This window comes from Hemicordylus capensis, chromosome 1 (assembly GCF_027244095.1).
Source record: "Hemicordylus capensis ecotype Gifberg chromosome 1, rHemCap1.1.pri, whole genome shotgun sequence".
NCBI classification, from domain to species: Eukaryota; Metazoa; Chordata; class Lepidosauria; order Squamata; family Cordylidae; genus Hemicordylus; species Hemicordylus capensis.
In genome coordinates, this window is record NC_069657.1 from 53488824 (window position 1) to 53509402 (window position 20579).

General features: G+C 48.4%; 1 protein-coding gene across 1 annotated transcript; it reads left to right on the top strand.

The window, feature by feature from the left end:
• Positions 1-16297: 16297 nt before the first annotated feature.
• NKX2-1 (NK2 homeobox 1) lies at positions 16298-20281 on the top strand. The gene is made up of 2 exons (XM_053280546.1): positions 16298-16925; positions 18219-20281. Exons 1-2 carry the CDS (start codon positions 16568-16570, stop codon positions 18905-18907), a joined length of 1047 nt encoding a protein of 348 aa, XP_053136521.1. The 5' UTR covers positions 16298-16567; the 3' UTR covers positions 18908-20281.
• Positions 20282-20579: the final 298 nt, after the last annotated feature.

Here is a 20579-nt window from a genome sequence, read left to right on the forward strand (position 1 = left end):
AGGTCATCATAAGATTGCCTCTGAGCTCATACAGAGTTTCTTTCAATTACCACTGAGCAGCAACCAGTGCATGTCTGCACACAGCTAGGCTTATGGCAAGATGGCACAGCTCACTTGCAGGAATAAACCTCAGGAGGACCTCTCTCTCTTTTTTAGAAATTAAGCACTGGATTCAGGGATTGTTGTAAGGAAGAATTGTTTAAAATGTTGCAGAATTAAGGGCAGTGCCGCGGGAAAGAATTACTTCTCGTCTAGAGAACAAATGGAAACACAGAGTTGCAAAGAAGTCTGAGACAACATCATGGATACCCAGAAGCAGGAGCTGGTCGAGACTGCCTCCAGATTCGCTCTCCCTTCCTTGATTGACAGCGAATGACGTGGCCCTTCTCTGGGGCTCTGGCTCTACCGGGCTGCAGTTCACGGAGCGCCCAGTAGAGGCTACTGTAGATCGTCTCAAGCCGAAGCATAAGCGCTTTAAGAAAGAAGCTTGTCCTTCGCATTAATACTAACCTTTCCTCTCTACAGGACAACGAAGCTATTTACACAGAAACGCATCTTCTGGTTTTCAAGTTATCCAATAACAACAACAAAACCAAACTCAAAACAACAACAACAGCAATGGACTTTTAGATGTACCGGCTCAGTGAGAGATCGTTGAGTTTCCTTCCCTGTTGAATGGTTTGCGCTCTTTTGGCACGGCTAATGTTTTGCAGGGGTAAGTAAAAATGAGGGGGAAGTTACTGCAGAGTTTGTTTGTTTTATGGTGGTGCATCAGTGACTACTGCCCCCTACAAGTTCAGCTTGCATCAATGTCCCCGTTTACCCCCAGGGCTTTCGGGAAGCTTCAGCTAGGAACATTACACCAACAGAATCAACAGGGACGGGGGCAGTTTGATTTTCCTTTATGGTGTGATTCCAGCGTGACCAGCGGAGAAGATGACAGGCCAGATGGTGGAGTCTCATTCATAATTCCAGATGATGGACTGTTGCCACTCCCAATCCCAGCCCGCCCCGCACCCCTCCACACACATCCGCACCCACCCTGCCCCTTCCAGAAGAGGGATCTCACTTCTGTTATGTGTTGAGCTGAATAAATAACAACAAAATAACTCTGCGACCTGCAGAAAACGTTTTGTTGCTATTGTTTTCATTGTTGGCGTTAACACATTGAATGAGGCGATTATTTATTCGTAAATTTCAGTATGTCTGTGTTGCAAGCCAGAACCTTATTCTTCTCCGCAGAGCAACCTCCTGCTTGGAGAAGGCGAAGTTAATTACAGGTAACCTTGAAACTGACAACTGAGGCGGCGGTATTAGTCTGTTCCAGCATGCAAAAATAACAAAAGGTCTTGTGGCACCTTAAAGATGCACGCATTTATTGTTGTCGCTTTCGTGGACGGTTTCCACTTCATCGGATGCACATGAAGTGTTATCTTCAGCTGGCAAGCAATGACACACACTCGATCTGCCGCAAGATTGCCTGCTGTTTTTGAAACCGACAGGCTGACGTAGGAAGAGAACATGGAAACAGGGCGAGGGTGATGGGCTTTCTCTTTTCCCCAGTTCCATGGGATTGTTGCAAAGGGGCTTCGACTGAAATGCTCAGACTGTTTGCAAAGAGCAGACCTTCTGGAAGAAGATTGTCAAACTAGCTTCTCACCGCCGATTGTTAGCGTTGGTTGCTCGGTTTGTATCAACCCTGTGATTTGGTGTGTATGCATGTATTTCAGTGGATAGCAAATGCATAGCAAGTGTAAACACATGACTTTCAAGCTCTGGCATAAAACAAGTTAAAATGGACTCCTTGCTTGGGAAAGAAAGGCTTTCTTTTCTTCTCTGCTAACTGAGCAAAGAGGCACCTTTTTAAAGCCGTGATTCTCTTTATTTAGCAGGGGGAGAGCAACTGGTCCTGTCCATCCCCAGCACAGCATCCCTCCAGTGGCTGTTGCTGGTGTGTCTATCTTATGTTGTTGGTTGTTTTTTTAAAGATTGTGAGCCCTTTGGGACAGGAAGCCAATCTATCTATCTGTCTATCTATCTAAACCGCCCTGAGCCAGCTTGGAAGGGCGGTATAAAAAATCGAATAAATAAATAAATGATAAATAAATAAACCACTTTGGGAACTTTTGTTGAAAAACTGTAAATAAATATTTGTTGTATTCCTCCTATTGGTTTCCTTCCTTCCTTCCATCTGCTCCCTCGCCAATGGCAAATATTGCAAATTTCCCATTGCGTTTTGTTTTTTGTTTTAATCTTCAGCGTGGATACTGCCTAACTGGGCAAAGAGGCACCTTTCAAAGTGGCGTCTCTCTCATATCTAGCCGGGGAGAGGACAGTTCTCCCTGCTGAGCCCAACACAGCGTCCCTCCCAGTGGCTGCTGCTACCTTGTTTCTTTTTAGATTGTGAGCGCTTTGAGGACAGGGAGTGGTTTTTTTGTTTTTGTTTTTTATTTTATTTTGCCGTGTAAACTGCCTTGAGAACGTTGGTCTTGTTATTGAAACGCTGTATAAGGATAATCATAGCAATAAATCGACTGAGAACTGCAACTAAAACTTCAAACAAAACGGAGAAACAAACAAACCCTAAAGTCATAATCTTTTTACTCACGTCTGACTCTAGAAGTAATCACATAACACAACACAACCTGGAACGTATGGTAGCGCAACACAACGAACACCCGCTCCTTTCCCCAGCCCCACCTATGCAATCGGTCAGTCAAGTAGGCATGTCAAGGTCAGGCTAGGTTGCCCAAAGAGCGCCCCGGCCTTGCCACTTCATCCGCTCCTTCGGTAGGGAATTACAACAGGCACGGTGGGGTGTGGGTGTGGTCTGCCTTACTCTAACCGGTATTCGTTGGAATATTGCCCAACTTGCTTGTCCAATTACTGGCCCAAACCCAGCCAGCGAGGCCAGGGCTACACAGATCACCCTTTGTATTCAGCTAGAGTACCCTTGCCAGCCTGTCTAGGCAGGTGGGTTGTTGTGCTGACTTGAAGGAAGAGGCGACACCCAGAAGTATTGGGATTAGGCACAAGGCAGGCGCCCAGTCACCACTTTATTAAAATTAGCAGCATCTGAAAAACAGGCTTCCGGTAGGTAGGAACATAGGAAACTGCCATAAACTGAGCCAGACCATTGGTCTATCTAGCTCAGTAGTGTCTTCCCAGACTGGCAGCGGCTTCTCCAAGGTTGCAGGCGGGAATCTCTTTCTCAGCCCTATCTTGGAGAAGCCAGGGAGGGAACTTGAAACCTTCTGCTCTTCCCAGAGCAGCTGCTTTCACAGAGGGGAATATCTTGCAGTGCTCACACATCAAGTCTCCCATTCAGATGCAACCAGGGCAGACCCTGCTTAGCTATGGGGACAAGTCATGCTTGCTACCACAAGACCAGCTCTGCTCTAAATGTAAATAAATGTAAATAATAATCAGGTCAGGGCACCATTTAAAAGTTCTGGTCTGCCCTGCAGGCTACTAGGCTGGGTCAGGCAGACGTCACTCCTTCTTGGGACCGGGTGAAGTAGAGACTGACAGGAGCGTGGGCCAGGGTCAGTCCCACCCCCCAGCTGCCCAGTGGGGGGGAGGGGTTGACTGGAGCCCATTGGCCAAAGTCTTCCGTGTATGCTACCCCGCTCGAGCCTGCCATCCAGCTAACCCGCCCACCAAAGTTGTGACATATGCCCAGCAACCAATTGCTTGACAATCAAAATAATGCCAATCACTCAATGACCAACTGCCAATAACCACCAGGCCCCCGCCCAGTGAGGTCAAAAAAGACCTCTGACCAATGCCAATGCAGCCCGGAGGGGCCAACAAATTCCCTCACAGTCCGGAAACAGGCGACTAGCTATTGCCTGAGGGGGCGGGGAGCTGTTCTTCCTAGGGAGGGCAGGTGGGAGAGGTCGTTCTTCCCCTCCTCGGCGGTGGCTTGAAAAGGCCGTCTCAAAATGGCGCCTGCTGATTAACACCACTACCCCGCCTCCTTCTCTCACTGACCCTCGGGATATTTAGCCTAGACGCGAGAGGCGGCTCAAAGGTTTGAACCGCCTTGAGACGGTTTCAATGAAAGGCAGTATACAAATTTAACAATAAATAAAAATAGATAAAGGCAGCATGGGAGTTGGGGCTGGACCCGGCTGGCCAGTGTAACCAGCCCCAACCGCTCCCTGCCTCCTGCCTTCTCAGCATAACTGCCCCTCCGTATTTGCAGCGGAGAGGTGATCCTCGCCGTAGGGATGACTTCCGGACAGGTTGGTCTCTTGCAGCAAAACCAACAAAAGGGCCTACTGGCACCTTCGCGACTAACGCTTTACGCTTTTACGGACAGCGTCGAGCGCCTTCTCCTTCGGGTACAAGGTGAGACTGCGGAGGTGAGCTTCCGTCGAGGAAGCCTATCTGTCATCAATGTGCTGTTCTTTAAGTGCCATAAGGCTCGTTATCTCAGGCAGTGGGGTGTCGGTGCAAATGGAAACCTGTTTTAGAAACCAGTTTCATACCGTCCCTGACAAACCCTACACACATACGGAGGACCCTACGCTTTCCCTGTGGGAGATGATTCCTCCCAGAATTCATTGCGTGGAAACCACCATGGCAGCTCAGCAGACTTGAAGCCATAGGTGGGAAGGGTCAGATCTTCTAGGAACGTAGGAAGCTGCCACATACTGACTCAGGCCATTGGTCTCTCTAGCTCAGTATTGACTTCACAGACTGACCGGCAGTGGCTTCTCCAAGGTTGCAGGCAGGAATCTCTCTCAGCCCTATTGTGGAGATGCCAGGGAGGGAAAAGAGAGCAGCTTGCCTAAAGTCTCCTCATGAAATTCATAGAGAGCTGGAGGAGAACTGGTCTTGTGGTAGGAAGCATGACTTGTCCCCTTAGCTAAGCAGGGTCCACCCTGGTTAGAAATGAATGGGAGACTAGAAGTGTGAGGAATGTACAATATTCCACTCAGGGGATGAAACCGTTCTGGGAAGAGCAGAAGGTTTCAAGTTCCCTCCCTGGCTTCCAGTGCCAGTCTGTGTAGATAATACTGAGCTAGATAGACCAATGGTCTGACTCAGTATATGGCAGCTTCCTATGTTCCTAGAAGTTCTGACCCTTCCCGCCTATGGCTTCAAGTCGGCTGAGCTGCCATGTGCTTTCCACGCAATGAATTCTGGGAGGAATAATCTCCCACAGGGAAGCGTAGGGTCCTCCTTGTGTGTGTGAACTGTATGAAACAGGAACGGTATGAAACTGGTTTCTAAAATAGGTTTCCATTTGCAGCGTAGAGATGCTCCACATGCTCCATGTTGCTCCATTCCTACCCCACTCCATCGCACGGGATTTCCTCACACTCATCTGACCGAAGGCACCAAAGGAAATGGATGCGCACTGTCTTGATACCAGAATCTTCCCGGCATTTTCTTGGGAGTCAGTGCCATTCATCTGAAGGTGCTCCAGATGGTAGCCCTGGGGCAGGCGTCCTCAACCTTGGGTTCCCAGATGGTGTTGGACTATAACTCCCATCATCCTCATGCAGGGGCGTAACTACTATTAGGCAAGGGGAGGTGGCTGCCTGGGGGGCCCCACGCCTCGAGGGCCCCCCCAGAGGCAAGTCACATGACTATATGTTGTGAAGTGTGTGTGTGTGTATCATCAAGGGGCCCATTTTAAAATTCTGTCTCTGGGCCCACTCCAGCCTTGTTACGCCCCTGTCCTCATGGCCATTGTGGCTGGGCCAACAACATCTGTGCCCTAGGGATCTTGTCAAAAACCGCAACTCGGCAGACTCTCTCGGGCTCACCCAGCTCAGTCAGTCCACACACAGCACACCAAAGAGCTTCCAGAAGTACACAGAGGCTTTGAGGGGAAGACGGTTGTTATCTCCGGGTTAAACTTTATTTTGTATATAAGCCATCAGCTTGCCGCAGGTTCTTACACATTGGTCGCCCACCACTCATTGACTGTGTGGGATTCTCTCTCCAGCGCTGTAAGCTGTCATTAATCAGTACAGTCCCCTCAGTAACCATCTGGAATCTCTCCTGCAAGGGTGGATAGTACAGGAGGACTCCGAAAAAAGACGACCCGTTCTGGGAAGGAAGGAAGGGCCGTCAGCAACTTAGGCAAGAGTTTCAGGCCATCACTCCCCCTTGATACACTCTAGTCCTTGAAATATCCAGGCAAGGAGTAAGTAAAGTTGCGCAGTGGAGTCGGTGTCAACTCCGAGCCGTCTTCCCATATTGCTGCCGCCCACTATAAGGGTTTCCTATAGTCTGGGAAACATACCAGGGGGGATTCGAACCAGCTACCTCTTGCTCACTATTTCACATTATTTCCCTGCTGCACCAATAGGTGGCTATATAGGCATGGAATAGAAGCACTTAAACCAAAAACCCCACCTCCCCCTTTGATATTTGTTTTCATAATATATGCGAAGATGAATTGGATAAGAATTCTGAAGCACTGTCTATACTGGTACATTTTAACAACATTCGTGCTAATAATAATATGAATTCTAATAACTGTGGCAGGGACGCCTCTGCTTCGAGGGAACTCGACTTCTTAAATTTTAAAAATCTGACGTAGTGCTGTTTCAAAGTGCTTATTTTAACTGATTGTGGGCCGCCTTGGGAGGCCTTATCAGGGCGGGAAGGCGGGATATAAATGCCTAAATAAATCAATAAAATAAAATAAGTTCGAGCACATAAACATGACTTGGTATGAGAAAACAGGAGGCTGTTGCAGGAAGTGGGGAGGAGGAGAAATGGAAGCAAGGGACTATTGAATAAGCCAGGGAAGAAACTACCTGCATTCCTTCAGTGGCCAGTGTGATTAACTGGAATCGGAGAAGAAAATGGCCTTGGGTCCAATGAGTGCTCACCTAGAGCTTAGCCTAATTTTCTTTAAAAAGCAGACTACTCTGAAATATGTGACCTATTACAAAGGAAGTGCCTTTGAGCACATGCAGAGTGCCATTCGGCTGGGATGAAAGTGGAAAGGTCCCAGAATATGGCTTGAAGGCACATGAGGAAGCAGCTTTGCTGAAGTCAAGCAGGCAGGCTTAGGCTTCGGTGGGAGACATTTTGAGAATCTGTCTTGAGTTCCATGGAAGAAAGGCGGACTAGAAAGGCAGTGAAACAATCAATATGATAAGGGCTTCCAGACCCGGAGGAAGGCTGAAAATTGTCTTGGGATGTGTTTTTGTGGGGTGGGGTTTAAAAGGTTGCTGACTCGTTGGGTATTGTAATTTTACTCCCTCCCCCTCTTTGGTTTGTGGCTTTTTCTATCATCTCTTTAAAATACGATGTTGCTTTAAATACATTGAGGTGGGCCTTGAGGGACAAACCCGGTTATAAATGTTTATGGTTATAAATACATCAAATAAAAGGTGTGACTTCCAGACGGTCCAGCCTTCATTTCAGGAATTAAGCACTGCCTCTTAGCCTTGGAAGCTCTGCACTGCCAGTCTTCTTGCTCAAAAGAACTCCAAAAAGATGACTCCATAGGAAGCAGCTAAATCCAGGGCCCACAAATTGCCTTGGCACCTGCCCCAGCCACGATTCAGAGGGCGATTCGCTTATAGAATATTCATCACTGGAAAACGTCCATCACTTTCATCAGCATCAAGTAATGCCTTGCCTGTGTGTTAATGGCCAAAGAGAGAATACCGCATCACCTGAAATGCAACTCATTCCGCTTCCAGTCGTCTAATGCACATTAATCGTCAATGACTGCCCTAGTGAATGCTCACTAGGCTTATCTTGTATACATTAGCTCTTTGCATGGAAATGTCACAGACGGTACCTCTGAAATCTGATGGCCTTTGGCTCCAGCATTTGTTTCCTCTTCTACCTCTATGGGCGTGCGTGCATTCACGGAAAGGTGATGCCACAATAAACCTGTTAGCCTTTAAGGTGCCTTGTTATTGGGTAGGCTTTAACGTAGGGGTTCCCAACCTTGGGGTCATCTTGGGGCTACAACTTCCATCATTCCCAGTCACAATGGGCAGTTGGATTTGTAGTTCGATATTAAAAAGTCGATTTGGGAAGCAAGGATGGCTCTAGAGGGGGGGAAAGAGCCTCTGCAGACAAGTCGTCTCCCATCCCCCATTTAAGTTTCAGAAATCTAATGTGTGGGATACAACTTGCTCACCCGTAAATGCATTTTGCCCCCTGAGCCTTCCCCCTTTCTCCCCCTGCTGCCTCCACTATCGGGAGGTGAATGCAATTTACAGTAACTGGATCGAATACCTGTGTTTAGGGTTTCCAGCCTAACCCACTTTAGGTCGTTGCGGCCCACAGTCCGATAGACCGCAGACCAAAGTATTCATTGTATCGCATGTATTGCTTGTATTGTATTGCTTGCTTCATCGCACTTCAAATAACCAGAGAGGGAGCGAATAATTTCAATCCTTCGAACATCCTTGAGTTTATAGAAACTGATTGTTTTCTGTAGAAAAGGCCTGGATGGATTTCGCTTGCTTGCTTTTTTTTTTGCTGATGATTGCCCAGAAAGGCAGTCTGTGGTTTCAGAAGAGCAATTTCAAGTGAAAACACCATCTGTGTTATCGACAGACACATCCGGGTCCCTCGTTTGAGAAAGCTGTTCGTGATGTCCTCTCGGGAACTAAACTTCTGCTACATCATCGTCTCAGCCTCTGGCTGGCTCACTCCTTCCCTCCCTGCTTTTCTGTTTCTCCAAAATGGACCTCTATAATATATTCAAACTTCCCTGGTACTGAAAGATTGCAAGATATGGCTAGACCGCAAAACTAGGGGTGTAGCTATAATTGAGAGGATGGGTTCAAAGAACCCACCCCAGCTCCTGACGGCCCCCCAACTCCACCCCTCCCTATCTTCTTCATTATCTCCTTCACTCCAAGAGGCCAGAGAGAGGGGTGAACATGGGCCCCCTCTCTCCTAGCTACACCCCTAAGAAAGGCTTTTTGAAAAGACCCCATCAGGATACAGAATGACCTACCTTGAACGCAGCTTTGGGAAACTTACAGAACCCACTGCATTCTCCACCAGCCAGGTTAAGAATAGTTATTTATTTATTTACTTCTTGTTGTTAGTAATAGTAGTAGTAATGGTAGCAGCAGCAGCAGTAATTGCTCTTCAATTCTTGAGGAATAACAGTGATGCAGTGCAAGTCTCTGCATGTTTACTCAGCATTAAGTCCCACTGTGTTCAAAGGGTAAACGTGCACAGGATTTAGTCTGTTACTGGTTTTTTAGTCTGTTACTAGTTTTGGTTTGTTTGGACTCTTGTAGCACCTTTAAGGCTAACAAATTAACAACCCAATCCATGTTTATTTGGAAGTCCTACTGTGTTTAGTGAAGTTTACTTCTTAGGAAGTGTGTTAAGGACTGCAGCCTTCTGTTGGGATGACCTGTCGGGGGTCTATCCCGTCCATGAAGTGTTTTGATCAATTACTGTATTTGTGAAAGGTGGATAAATCGATAGTTATTGAGTATGGCTGGGTAAGTCCAGCAATATGAGAACGGAACTCCTTAAATGCTTAGGGGGGCATCTGCAGACAGACAGACACCGTGAGGAGAACACACGCTTAGTTCGCGCATCTTCTGCCTCAATAAAGGCGGTTTTAATGTGCCGCGGGATCTTTTTTTTTTTGTCTTTGCCTTAATTCTTCTGACTCCGCTGCAGCCAAGCGGAGCCTCAAGGTCGGATTCAGGCTCACTGGGCTGAAAGTTCACCCGAAAGAGCAGATGAGGTGCAACTGTTCCTAGACTATACCACTTCATACTGTATCATAGGGGATGCCCTGACTCCGGATTAAACAAAACAACTGCCCTGCACAGAGGCCAACCCACCCCCCAAAATCAAAGGCCACCGAGGATTCAGCCTGCCGTTTCATACCTCATGTGTCAGGCATTTTCTTGATGGGTCAGCATATTGTGGGATAGAAACCAAGTTAAGGAAGTGATAACTAGTTGGGGGAGGCAGGAAGACATCCCGATGACTGTCGCAACACATTTTCAACTAGCTACGTATTAGTTAAACATATATATAGAAGAAGCGGCTCATACTGGTTCACACTAACTGGGCCGGCTCTCCGAGGATCAAGGGATCAGTCCTATCAGGAGAGGCCAGGGCTTGAATCTAGGACCTTTGCATGTGCTCTTCCACTGAGCTGGGACTATCTAGAAGTGGGCCATTTAGTACTCACTGGTTACCACTCGGGTCCCAGCCTTTATGTGGTTCTGCAAAGTTTACTCACAGACCATCGACCCACACTCTCCAATACATAGGCCACTGTGAATTTGGTATACAATGTTAGCTGCTTCCAGCTCTGCATCTCTTGATAGGGACACCTCAACCATGCAGTGAATTTAACTGTTATGGGGAGGGGGTAAAGTCTGACCCCATATACAATATAGATACATGCCTAGAGTCTTTGGGGGAGCGGTATACAAGACATTTTTAATAAATAATAAATAAATACATGCTCCTATATAAACACTCATACTTTCAATATACTTCGAGGTGGTTGGATAGCAGGAATTGCCCCTGGAAAATATGTCCAGTTAAACGCATTCCCCACCCCCCTCCAATGACAATTCAGGAAAGTGTGTGTCAGTACCTGCAGTGCAGTCTTCAAATCCCTCTTTCAGGAATAATCCTATTCAAGCCACTGTGGCTACTGCAGTCAGTGGCTGCAGACTGCAATACCTATTACTTGGACCTCTAGGATTTAAGCCACCCTCACTGATTCCTACCCTTTCCTACTCACACCTAATCTAACCTGGAACTCAGTCCCAGTTCCGGAGAAACTTGCTTGCTCGAAGCTGGGTGCTCTTTGGGAGTTTGGTGTAAATGCGTTTAGGATTCAACCAGTTCTCCTTGTAGAGAGAACTGTTAAAAGACCAACTAGGGGAGGTTTCTGAAAGCCAGTCGCTGCACAATCGGGCAAGAGTTAGATAGTTTCCCTGGACCTCTTTGTTGAGAAGAAAGAAATGTCTTGGGAAGACAGTTGTTCCAGACCGCTTGGGTTGATGAGTGTTATTCATTGGCTTTTGCAGCAAACCGCCTAAGCGGGTGGGTGCTTAATTTAAGCAAGGGCTGTTCTGCTCTTCATAATGAAGGATGCCACCTTCAGCACAGTTACTTGGGCACAGCACAGTTACCTTCAGCATATTAAGACTTATTGCCCAGTAATATCTGCTGGAGATCTGAATCAAGCTCCTGCTTGAACATCTGGCTGGCGCAGTGCCTTCCAGCCAGCTGCTGATGTTACTTGAAAATATCCAAACGAACCAACTGTATTAATTTTTTTTTAAAGAAACAGTATTATATAACCTTTTGCCATGTACTGAAGGCACGATTCTCCGTGAAGTTTCAAAAACAATCGCGTGCACATTTCCTTTCTCCCTTCTCCAGAGAAAGGCCTCCGCGAGGCAGCGGGAAATGGAACTTTTGGTCGCCTGGCCCCCACTTCTGCCGCCGACGGCTTTTCTCTTTTCACTTGGGAAGGGCATTGACGGCTGCATGGGAGGGGAATGGTGTGCGTAGGTGGGGTGGCCGGGGGGGGGGCTCCTTAGCTTCTCGCCTCCTTTCAGAAAGGCCTGGCCGTGTCCGCAGCCCCGCACTGCAGCTGAGGTGGCAGGGAAGGCCCGGCGGGGCTTGGGTGGCACCGTTCGCGTCGGGTTTGACACCGTGTGATTGACGAAGCGCCCCCTCCCCTCTGCTCCCCCACGTGGAGTGTTATCAATCGGATTGTGTGCGGTCAGGAACTACTGAAGAGACCCCCCTGTAGTCGCTGCTGGGAAGTGAATCAACAGCCTTCTGCAGACTCGGGAGTGCGGTGGGGGAGGGAGATGGGGGTTCTTCTGGGGCTGGGGTGGGGATCCTGCAAGCAGGCCCCAAACCTTACGTCGCTCCTCAGGGGCGTAGCTAGGGAAGAGGGGGCCCTGTTTGTCCCTCTCCCCAGAAGCCCCTTGGAGTGAGGAAGCTAGTGAAGGACATAGGGAGGGGTGAAGCCGGGGGCCCCTCAGGAGCGGAGGGGCCGGGTTCTTTGAACCCATCCGCTGGCTTGTAGCTACACCCCTGCCTCTCCTCCTTCTCCTCCTTGCGATTCTTTTTGCGCTCTGTTTCTTTTCCGCCGCGTTCACTAGTCGGCCTGCTGAAAGGACGCCGATTCACGAGGCAACCGGAGAGCGCGGCCAAGGAGGTGTGGGGGACTTCTGCGAAGGCGCCTTCCTCCAGCCCCAAGTTGGAAAGGGACGTTGCAAACGCGGAGGGAAACTTCCCAGGCCAGATCCGCCGGCGCTGCCACTGCCACTGACTAGCTGTGGGGAAGCGGAAGCCTCGTCCATAGGGAGACCCTGGAGGAACAGGGGGGAGAAACAGGCTACAGAACAGGCGACGTCTCCCCTAAAAGGGGGCACCCCGTTTCCGAAATAAACACCCTTCAGGGCGAAGCCAAAATGATCGCAGAGGAACTTCGTTCCACATTCGAAGGCAGGGAACGGGAAGGCAATCTGTAGCCTCAGTGAAGCCAGAAGCAAAACTTGCCTCAGGTCACTATCCATTTACTCCCGAGCAATCAAGTTAGGGATGCAATCAAGTTAGGGAGTAAAGGCTAGCGCAGCCCATTTACTCCGGAGTAGTCCATCCAAACCCAGCCAAGGGGGGTGCTGAGGCACGCATGAGCTGAGGACTGGTCAATGGAATCAAGGCCTCGGGTCTTACGACACGGAAGAATTCTTAGGGAAACCAGATTCGTGGGATTCGTCCTGCTGTACCTAAGTACCCTTTGCCTGGAAGTAAGTTCTGTGTAAATCAACGAAACTTACTTCCAAGTAAGCGTGCTTGGGACTGAAGGGGGGAATGTGACTGGCTTAAATCAGAACACTTCAGCTGAACTGATGTTGGGGTTCCTGCAAAACCTGGCCAAACAAGTCTTGGCGGGATGCATGCCCCATTGAACTCTGTGACATACATCCCTATGTATTTTAACGGCTCTACCTTGCACCCCTAGCCCCTAATATGGACAGTGGCGGCTTGAGAATTCTAGCTAAAACCACCAGATCCCAGTGGGATAGAGAGCAGGCATTCCTTTTTCCTCATCAAAAATCTGCTCACGAATAATTTTACCTTAATAACACACATCGAAAGAGCAGCCCATACTATAACAGAAATTCCAACTGTCCATCCCAAGATACACGAAGAAAATGCTTCAGGGTGGGCGTTTGGGGGCCTTTGAAACCCACTTTCTTCTTCCGAAGGAACAAATGAGTCTCTGTAATAGAAAGGAAATTATTTTAGTGCATTTTTTTAAAGCAAAGCTAAATAGAGCAATAGAGAAATATGGGTCGGTGTGACTACTGGAGAAATTATTCGAGGCCCATATTTTCTAGCAAAAGTAGTTTGTTTTCTGAATTCCAGCAAAATAATAATAATATATAATTAATCCCCTTGGCTTGCCACGGATAAAAAATATTTTTAAAAGCTGATTGAAATGATAAAGTATTTTGATTTTCGAAGAAACTGAGTTCAACTTCTTAAAGTGTATAAATTATTGAGTATTAAGGAAAGAAGAGAGGAGAAAAGGATGGGTATGGATCTATCTGGACACCGATATTCCATCGTGTGTGTCTATATATAAATATATAATTTATATTTAGATATTTAGGAGTTGAAATCAACTATTGCCAAGACATTCCTAAAAAGTTGCACATAACTAATTACTACATAATCTCTATATGCATATGCACTGAAATCTGAATGTCTATTTATAATATAGAGAGTTGGCATATAATTTTGCTTTCCCCCACTCCTTTAGTAATAATGAAATTAATTGCTTGTTTTAAAAAAAACCTGAGAAGGGGGACACAGTTACAATGCATTAGGTAATTGAAGGAAATTATTTCAAACAATTCAGTTAACAGATTTTCCAAACTAAACTGATCGCAGGACAATGTATATTCAGACGGCAAATAGAACGATTTCCCCTCCCCCACATATGAAATCCGGCACTTGCTGTAAAAGAACGACCTCTGAATCTAGACAAGAGTGCCCAGAGGTAATAGTTTTTAGTTCTACATTTTAAAATTTCCCCTTTTCACAAGGAGGCCAGGAAGTCCCAACTAGAAACTCTCACTTGCGATTCTGAGCGCCTTTGCTCTCCAGACCCGTCCTGAGAACGAAGTTCCATTGCAATTAATGGTGCTCCCTTCCAAGGGTCCGCTTTAGGATGGTGTGTTACAGCCAATCCTATGACTTGTAGTGCGAGTGATTTTCAAGTAGGCGCCCATAAGGCAGGCTGCTTAACCTCCCCAATCCTATCCACCTTGCTTCGGAATTGAGGTCCCATTCATGTCAATGGAACTGACTGCCAAGCGCGCTCGGGACTTGTAGCCTAAGGCGGCCGCTTCCCCTAGCCCGGGGCTCGGGGAGTCGCCGGGAGAACCGAGGGACCTGATTGAAAAGTTGCTGCAATTATACTGGCGTGGCAAAGCTCACCTCTTGCCGAGCGGTAAAGTATAATCAAGGCGCAGGCTTCTACTTGAAGGATGTGAACTCTCCTATGGACACCTACTTTCTCCTAAGCGCTTTCTTGCCTACTCAATGAGAGGCTTCCAATTGAAGCAAAATGATCCTTATGCACTAATATCGAGCCAGTGACAAAGCGACTGGCCATTTACGCTGCCACTTTAGACAAAGATATTTAGTTATTCCCGGGTAGCAGCAAGTGCACTTTTGCATTTTCTTTCTTTCTTTTTTTTTTTAAGCCCAGCCCAGCCCAGACGCCAACATATTTGCCAGGGGCAATTACCAAACAGTTATTTGAGGCTCTAAAATCACCAGGTTAACTGTCCCCTTGCCTGCCATTTCTTTCAGATTAAAAGAATCGCTTTATTAAATTAGGTGCCAACACTCTAGGCCAGGGGTGCCCCCCCTTCCTCTTCCCCACCCACCCTCTTCCAATATAGAGGTTATTTTCTGCTTTCCCTGTGAAACTCGCAAACTTGCCTTCTGAAACTTGTTCCAGCATTTTAGAACAGCTATGCGGCTTGATCCACAAACCAGCTAAGCCGACCTCTTTGGGTCTGAGTCATTGTAAGGGTGCGACCCACACGTCCGTTTCATATAAATGGGAGAATTAGCTTCAAGGCGGCGTGGATCGTGCCCCTCTCAAGGCCCCTTCCCTCCAAGTCCTGCGTCTTAACTAGTTTGTGGATCGGGACTGGTTTCAAGCCTCAGTCACATGGGCAAGTTGGAGCTCTCGATTTCTCTTGACACCGAGGTGGCCGCAATTAGGCTGAGCGGAATATTAGGAAATGAAAGACACAATTCTCCACTAGCAGGGTGATGACCTAACAGGTCTTTTCCATCCCTGGCGTCTCTGATTCATAAATAACCCGAGAAGCTGCTTTTAAGCTTTAGACGTGGCCCGGAGGAGTGCGTGACACGATTCCTATTGGAAAATAACAAACGGCCTCTTAGCTTTAATGTGTTTTCCAGCAGCCCATCATCCTTATACAATTGCTTTACACATTTTTATCCCAAAGTTCCAGCTTCCATCTGCCTGCAGAGTAACGAGCTAGACAAAACGATCAGATGATTGCATGGACAGAAAGAACATATATTTGGCAAGGCGCGGGCGGGGGATGCATTTGGAGACTCGGACAGATAAGCTTCCTATAGGCTCTATAGCTTATGCCTCCTAAGCAGCACTGATAAGGCACAAGTAGTTTGCTCTAGACAACCTCCGCGCCTCTCTCAAGGATCCCTCCAGAGTCTGGCAAGAGACAGAATTTTTGCCAACTTTGCTATGTATGAACGTTCCATCCCGGTGTTATTTCGTCCAGGGACTGTTCTTTTCTTCCTTTAGTGCTTTCGAAGGGGAGGCGGGGGGGGGGCTCAATCCAGTTCTTCAGTCCTGACCTTTCCCGCTCAGACTGAGGTAGGAGGAGGACGGGTGGGGAGGAAGTGTGTTGGCTGGGGGAGGGCTCGGATTGGAACTGGTTTTCTTTTGAAACTCAGCCACGGGAAGGGGGAGAGGAATAAAGCCCCCTCTATATCCGAACCGCTTTCATTCATATTCCCAGCCTTAGGGTTAGATCACCCTCCCTCTTCGGGGGGAAAAAATAAATAAAATGGATTGTTTGGGGGAGGGGAAAGGCAGAGGGGTGTTTTTTTGTTTGTCGGATCTATTTTTTTCCAAAAAAATAATTTAAAAAAAAATCCGGAGAAGTAAAACTTAAAGGTGTTTACCTTGTCATCAGCATGTACGCTAATTATCTCGGGCAAGATGTGGGGTTCTATTGTCTTGTTGCTTTAGTGCCTATGCCCCGCCTCTGGTGGCAGCCTAAAACCTGGCGTCTGGCTAAAACAAACGAAAGGCAGCGCTGAGCCTCCACTCAATCCAATTAAGGCGGACTTGGTCCACTCGGTTACGTGTTCATCCAACAAGATCGGCGTGGAGGCAACACACCAGAATATTTGGCAAAAAAAAAAAAAAAAAAAAAGGAGAGAGAGGGAGAGAGGGAGAGAGAGAGAAAGAGAGAGAGAGATATTTGCCTCCCCTTTCCCTTTTTTTCCCTCCTCTCCCCCCAGCCGCCGAATCATGTCGATGAGCCCAAAGCATACGACTCCTTTCTCAGTGTCTGACATCTTGAGCCCCTTGGAGGAAAGCTACAAGAAAGTGGGCATGGAGGGGAGTAACTTGGGGGCTCCTCTGGCAGCCTACAGGCAATCGCAGGTGGCTCAGCCGGCCATGCAGCAGCACCCCATGGGCCATAACGGGACGGTCACCGCCGCCTACCACATGACAGCCGCCGGCGTCCCCCAGCTCTCCCACACCGCCATGGGGGGCTACTGCAATGGCAACATGGGCGACCTCCCACCTTACCAGGATACCATGAGGAACAGCGCGTCGACCACCGGATGGTATGGGGCCAACCCGGATCCTCGCTTCTCCACAAGTAAGTGCTCAGAGCCTTTCCCTCGCCCTTCCTTCCCTGGTCTCCTTCCCCAGCACCACGGCCCCAAGTTTCCACGCTCCCCAGAAGGAGCAGTATGTGGTAGCGGTCCGAGCCGGACCGGCAAGGTGGGGGGAATCGTCCACTCTAGGGGTGGATGACGGGTCATCTTACCAGCCAGCTGCCTGGGGTGGACCTGGAGGCTTCCTCCCTCCTTTTTTGCGACCTGTGCCTGACCTCCTGGACGCTGGGCTCCGTCCTGCCTTTGGGTGGAGGAGCGAATGGGCAGCCCCGCGAGAGTCTTGAGATTCAACTCAGTGATGAAGCGCCTGGAGGGCGAGAGGAGAGGGGAGAAGAAGGGCTTTCTTGGGCATGTCTGGGTAGCTGAGTCCCCCGGCGAAGAAGAGGGTCCCGTAATAAAGGGCACTCGGAAGAAAAAAGGCGGGGGGGGGAGTGAAAAGATAAATTGTTTGTGTGCCGCGGAAATTGTTCAAATAAATGCAAGGATATAGAGGAGGTCAAGTTTGAATCAACTCATATCTGGACATTAGCAAAACCCATTGAGTCCCGACACGATTCTCTCGAAGTTTATAATTATATACAGTCAGCTTGTGAACTATACAAAACAGAATTAAGAAGATGTGATGGTAAAAGAAGGGAAAGGGAAGGAAAGAGCCACTTTTATTAATTTGGCGGGTTGCAAGGTGTAAGCAGTATTCTTAGCAGCTGATGCATGAATGTATGCAGGTATGCATCGTATAGAAGGGCAGAAGCTCACACCAGCAAAATACCCCTCTTTTCGCCATTCGAATTCTCACTTCTCTCCCTTGCTTTTGTCACTTCTGTAGCAAGGGCTTGCTTGCGCTTCTTTAGGCCAGGGAGACAGCGGGGTTGGGAGATCTGTTGAAGAGCAGACCCTCCGAAACTACAGAACTAAACTTCACCAAATAACCCGACAGTTTCATACTCGATGTAGAAAAATAATGTTTGCAGATTTTAAGGAGCGTGGGAGGCGATTCTATGGACATCGGTTGCTGTGTTTGGCTTTTGATGTGGATTTCGATTTGAGTGTGTGTGTGTGTGTGTGTGTGTTTGTGTGTGAATGAGAATCCCCCCCCTCGCCCGCCGCCCGCCGCCCGCCCGTTAGGGCTATGGATCCAGGAATCGGATTCGTTCCCAAGCGCTTGGGCCTAGATCCGAAGTGAGGGCCGGGGCGCTTGCCCTGAGCGTGCCCTCTGCCCTGCTGTGTGGCTCCCTCCTTAACCCTCTCTCTCCTCCGGCTGTTCTCGATTGCAGTCTCCCGCTTCATGGGCCCGTCGTCGGGGATGAACATGGGCGGCATGGGGAGCCTGAGCTCGCTGGGCGACGTGAGCAAGAGCATGGCGCCCTTGCAGAGCACGCCGCGGAGGAAGCGCCGCGTCCTCTTCTCGCAGGCCCAGGTCTATGAGCTGGAGAGGCGCTTCAAGCAGCAGAAGTACCTCTCGGCGCCCGAGCGCGAGCACCTGGCCAGCATGATCCACCTGACGCCCACCCAGGTCAAGATCTGGTTCCAGAACCACCGCTACAAGATGAAGCGGCAGGCCAAGGACAAGGCGGCCCAGCAGCAGATGCAGCAGGAGGGCGCCTCTTGCCAGCAGCAGCAGCAGCAGCAGTCGCCCCGCCGCGTGGCCGTGCCGGTCCTGGTCAAGGACGGCAAGCCCTGCCAGGCCGGCTCCAACACGCCCACCGCGGCGCTCCAGGGCCACCACCAGCAGCAGGCGGCAGCCACCGCCATCACCGTGGCCACCAACGGGCCCAGCCTGGGACAGCATCAGAGTCACCAAGCCAGCAGCGCGGGCCAGTCGCCTGACCTGGGCCAGCACGCGGGCAGCAGCCCCTCCTCCCTCCAGAGCCAGGTGTCCGCCTTGTCCCACCTGAACTCCTCCAGCTCTGACTATGGGACGGCCATGTCTTGCTCCACCTTGCTATACGGGAGGACTTGGTGAGAAGGGTGCCCGGCCTCAGCTCCGCCGGGGGCCACCACCGCCGAGGCCGAGTTTCCCTGTTTGTCTTTCTTTGACCCCGTCCTTTGACTTTTGTTTTTTGTCCTTATCCCTTTTCATTTATCTGAGAAATGGGTGGGGGGAGTGTCCTTGCGACAGAGAAGAAGAAATAGACTTCTAGGTTGAGAAATGGCGATCGCTGCAGTCCCTAACTAGCCTCTGGAGAGGTTAATGGCAGAGGAAGGACCATGTACCCGCGGCTTGGCGTGGATCTCCACGGACGCTTGTATGTACATACAAAAACCTTGTGGCGAGGGGTGGGTGTTTTCTCCCCAATCCCCCCAAAAACTTTACCGTCCTTCCCCCTCAAAAACACACACGCGAGAGAAACACGAGGCCCCCCAGCCCAGACGGTGGATGGAGACACTGATACTATCACGGCTTAGCATTTCCCCCATTATGTTTGATGTGAACCTGTAGCTGTATAATGCTGTCAAAATCGTTGGACTAAACCCATAGTTTTTAGTAGCCTGAATATTTTGTTGATTATTAAAAAGAGAGAGAGAGCGAGAGAGCAACGATCTACCAAACAAATCTTTTTTTAAAAACAACAACAACAACAACAACAAAATTTCACTTTTTAATGGATGCTCATGGATCCATGTACATTCTTTGGCAGTTCTTTCTTGGCGCACGTTTCCTTTCTATTCTTATTCTTTTTCTTTTTTGCCCTCCTTGTAACTTATGTAGATATATTTGGCTTTAAATATACTTCCCTGAAAAGCTTCTAATAAATTATAAAGATCACAGAAATTTCTTATTGCCCTTTGCTATTTTCCCTCTCAAAGAAATATAAATAGGGAACCGAATATCGTAAGTCGCCTTCCCTCAAAGGCCTGGGACCCGTTTCCCACTGAATTTCAACCGAAAAATTGACCCAGCCATCGAAACTGGAAGTACGACCGGGGACAAGTTTTGGGGAACCTGACCAGCAAATACATATATGTGATCGATTCACATGTTCTAGCTTAACTAGAATTCGACGTAAATGAGTCAGTCCTGTCCAAGGCAATGAGCAAGGCAGAAAGGAGACATGGAAATCCAAGTGGAGTCATTTATAGAGGAAAGGAAATATTTGCATACCACTAATGGAAGTTCCGAAAGGGTGCGTTTAAGATACTATTACTGCAAGGGTGGGCAAGCTAACGAGGAACATACTAACCGGGTAAAAGGGGGGATATCAAATCCTTGTAAAGAACGTCCAGTTTTATTAACTTGTAAAAACACAATTTCTACAAAGGTTTCCTATGTAATTGTATTTTAAGGAAAGTACAACCATCCTATTTATAATCAAAATAAAAACGATAGTTTATTGTGCACGAGGTGTGCCGTGTAGCTTGAATTAAGTTATAAAACAGACAAAGTACGAGTTTGTTTGTTTGTTTGTTTGTTTTGCCCTGATGCACATATGTAGTCTTCTCTTCCCCCTTCCCCACTTCTTGAATTATTCTTATGAAGGGTCAGATAGATTTGCAGAATGCTGTGATCTTGGACTAGGGTTCGTTTTTGGGTTTGGTTTTTTGTTTTTAAGTGGTTTTAAGTAACTCAAGAAACGCACCAAAAGACAGGCTGACATCCAAAAGCCGGTTAAGCAGCACCTTCTGGATATAAATCT